The sequence below is a fragment of the Myotis lucifugus genome, unplaced genomic scaffold (genome assembly GCF_000147115.1).
Source record: "Myotis lucifugus unplaced genomic scaffold, Myoluc2.0 scaffold_131, whole genome shotgun sequence".
Lineage (NCBI taxonomy): Eukaryota > Metazoa > Chordata > Mammalia > Chiroptera > Vespertilionidae > Myotis > Myotis lucifugus.
The window spans coordinates 1,014,849-1,017,289 of record NW_005871179.1 but is presented as its reverse complement, the minus strand read 5'-3'; the positions used below and the strand labels follow the sequence as shown (position 1 = coordinate 1,017,289).

The following is a 2,441-nucleotide window of genomic DNA, read 5'->3' as shown; positions in this document are numbered from 1 at the left end:
CGCGGTTCTGATTTGAGGCCCATGCCGGGCGGCGGCGAGCGGAAGTCGTGAAGGCCGCGCCGGCCGCCGCCTCCTTCGCGCCGGTGGAAGCCGCCACCGCCGCCGCCGCGACTCCGGAACCGATCTCGAGACATGTCTGTGGTCAAGGGGCGGTCGAGGCAGAAGCGGAGAAGTCGCTCAGGGAATGTGGATGCCACCTTGCTTCGCGCAAAATGGCGGATGACACAGGCTGCGTGCCGCCTTTGTCCTCGTCTTATATAGGCCGGCTGAGAGGGCCCCGCCCACTCCTTGATCGGTAGTTCCGGTAGCCAATTGCAAGTGCCGTGTTTGATGACGCTATTTTACCGAGTGCTAGTCTCTTCTATTGGCTTCTTGGTGAGAGGCGGGAGGAATGCGTAGCTGAAGTTTCCAGCTGGCCAATGAGCGGAAAAGGAGTTGGCTGTAGGCCACTGTGATTTGCTGGGAGAAATTTGAATGGGTTCGCCAGACCAATTTTCTCAGGAAAGCAAATAGTAAGGGCTCTATCAGCTCCAGGGGAAAGATAAGGGCCCTTTTCTTTCTCGATTGCCCCGGAAGCGGTCTATTGTTAGCCTTTCCCTGAAAGAACGTTCTCTGGTTCAAAGGCATAAATTCAGTGCCTGCAATTTACTCACCTTGTGTTGGGCCAGTGAAATAAAAATCAAATCTTACCGATATCACACGCGATCTTACTGTCATCTAAGGAGCTTTTGGTGGGTCATTCCTCACTCAGTATTCGCTCTTATCGCTTCCCGGCCTTTTGGCTAAGATCAAGTGTAGTATCTGTTCTTATCAGTTTATTATCTGATCCGTTCTCTATCCGAGGACAATACATTAAATGGATTGTTGGAGCAGGGAGATGGAATAGGAGCTTGCTCCGTCCACTCCACGCATTGACCCGGTATTGCAGTACCTCCGGGCACGGTGCACACACACACAAAAAAATTTAGCTCTTTAGCTCATGGCTTATTGTCTTCCTTTCCACCTCTCTGTTTATTATCCAACGTCTGTGGATGACCACCCAATACTCTGCCAATTCTTTATCTCCTCACCTCCAACAACCTTTCCTTCCATCCTTTATCAGCCGCTCCAACCCCACAACTGCTCTAAAGGTCACCGTTGTGTTTGTTATTGCCAGTAAGTATTCCATCTTTAAAATCTCTATTTCAAGAATCTCTACTGTCTCGCCCTGGCGGGTTTGGCTCAGTGGATAGAACGTCGGCCTGCGGACTCAGGGGTCCCAGGTTCGATTCCGGTCGGGGGCATGTACCTTGGTTGCGGGCACAGCCCCAGTGGGGAGTGTGCAGGAAGCAGCTGATCGATGTTTCTAACTCTCTATCCCTTTCCCTTCCTCTCTGTAGAGAAATCAATAAAATATGTATATAAAAAAAGAATCTCTACTGTTTGATCATAATAACTGATTCTTCGACTTCATCAAAAGCTCCAGACCATTAAATGTATTACTTTTCACTCTCACATTTTTAACTTTTTATTATTATTATTATTGATTTGAGAAAGAGAGAGACATCCAAGCAAAACATTGACGGGTTGTCTCCTGCTCCAACCGGGATCAAATCTGCAACCTCCTGGTGCATGGGAGGACACTCCAACCAACTGAGCCACACCGTCCAGGGCTCTCACATTCTCCTATTCACAACTTGTGTTGCACAGTTTAGATGTTAAGATTGCCTATAGCCCTAACCGGTTTGGCTCAGTGGATAGAGCATCGGCCTGCGGACTGAAAGGTCCCAGGTTCGATTCCAGTCAAGGGCAGCACGTACCTTGGTTTTGGGCACATCCCCAGTAGGAGGTGTGCAGGAGGCAGCTGATCCATGTTTCTCTCTCATTGATGTTTCTAACTCTCTAACCCTCTTCCTTTCTCTCTGTAAAAAATCAATAAAATATATATTTTTTAAAAAAGGTTGCCTGCAAACACAAACAACTTTTGTTTTTCTCCTCCATTATACTCACCTGGTAAAACCCCATTCTAGTTGGACCCAACAATTTACCTTCCTTAATAAAGGCTGCGGCTTTCACTTTAAAGTTGTGACCACAAGTCTCAAAAGGGCATTAGACTCTCCCTGGCACTCTTACTGAATTCCCCTAGTAAGTTCACTTTCCCACTTCCAGAGATAGTGTATTTCATGCCTTCTCTGTTCAAACTCCTACACTTCTATCACTTCACCATATATAACCAATGCCTTTTCATATTTGAGAAAATAAAAATCATCAGGGAGGAACATTGTCATTCAACTGGAAAACCATGAGCCAACTTGATTTGTACTGTGGGGCACAAAAAAATAACTTTTCTCCCACCTTCTAAATTCTTCTAGCTGGGCTAATAATCCAATTAACATGAGACAGAATAACAGAAGAAAAGATCCAAAATTTATTACTGGTGTATATTTTGGGGTGCCATAAGA

General features: G+C 46.5%; 1 protein-coding gene and 1 non-coding gene across 2 annotated transcripts in view; one reads left to right on the top strand and one right to left on the bottom strand.

The window, feature by feature from the left end:
• The window catches only part of SFPQ (splicing factor proline and glutamine rich), a 15,507-nt gene extending 15,266 nt beyond the window's left edge, over positions 1 to 241 (bottom strand). Inside the window, exon 1 of the mRNA XM_006094264.3 lies at positions 4 to 241. Within this exon, the coding sequence (XP_006094326.1) occupies positions 4 to 134 (131 nt within the window). The 5' untranslated portion in view covers positions 135 to 241. The remainder of the gene's footprint in view (positions 1 to 3) is intronic.
• Positions 242 to 762: 521 nt separating this feature from the next.
• On the top strand, positions 763 to 953 carry LOC111827102. Its single transcript, XR_002830597.1, has one exon. It is a non-coding gene; the product is annotated as a U2 spliceosomal RNA (small nuclear RNA).
• Positions 954 to 2,441: the final 1,488 nt, after the last annotated feature.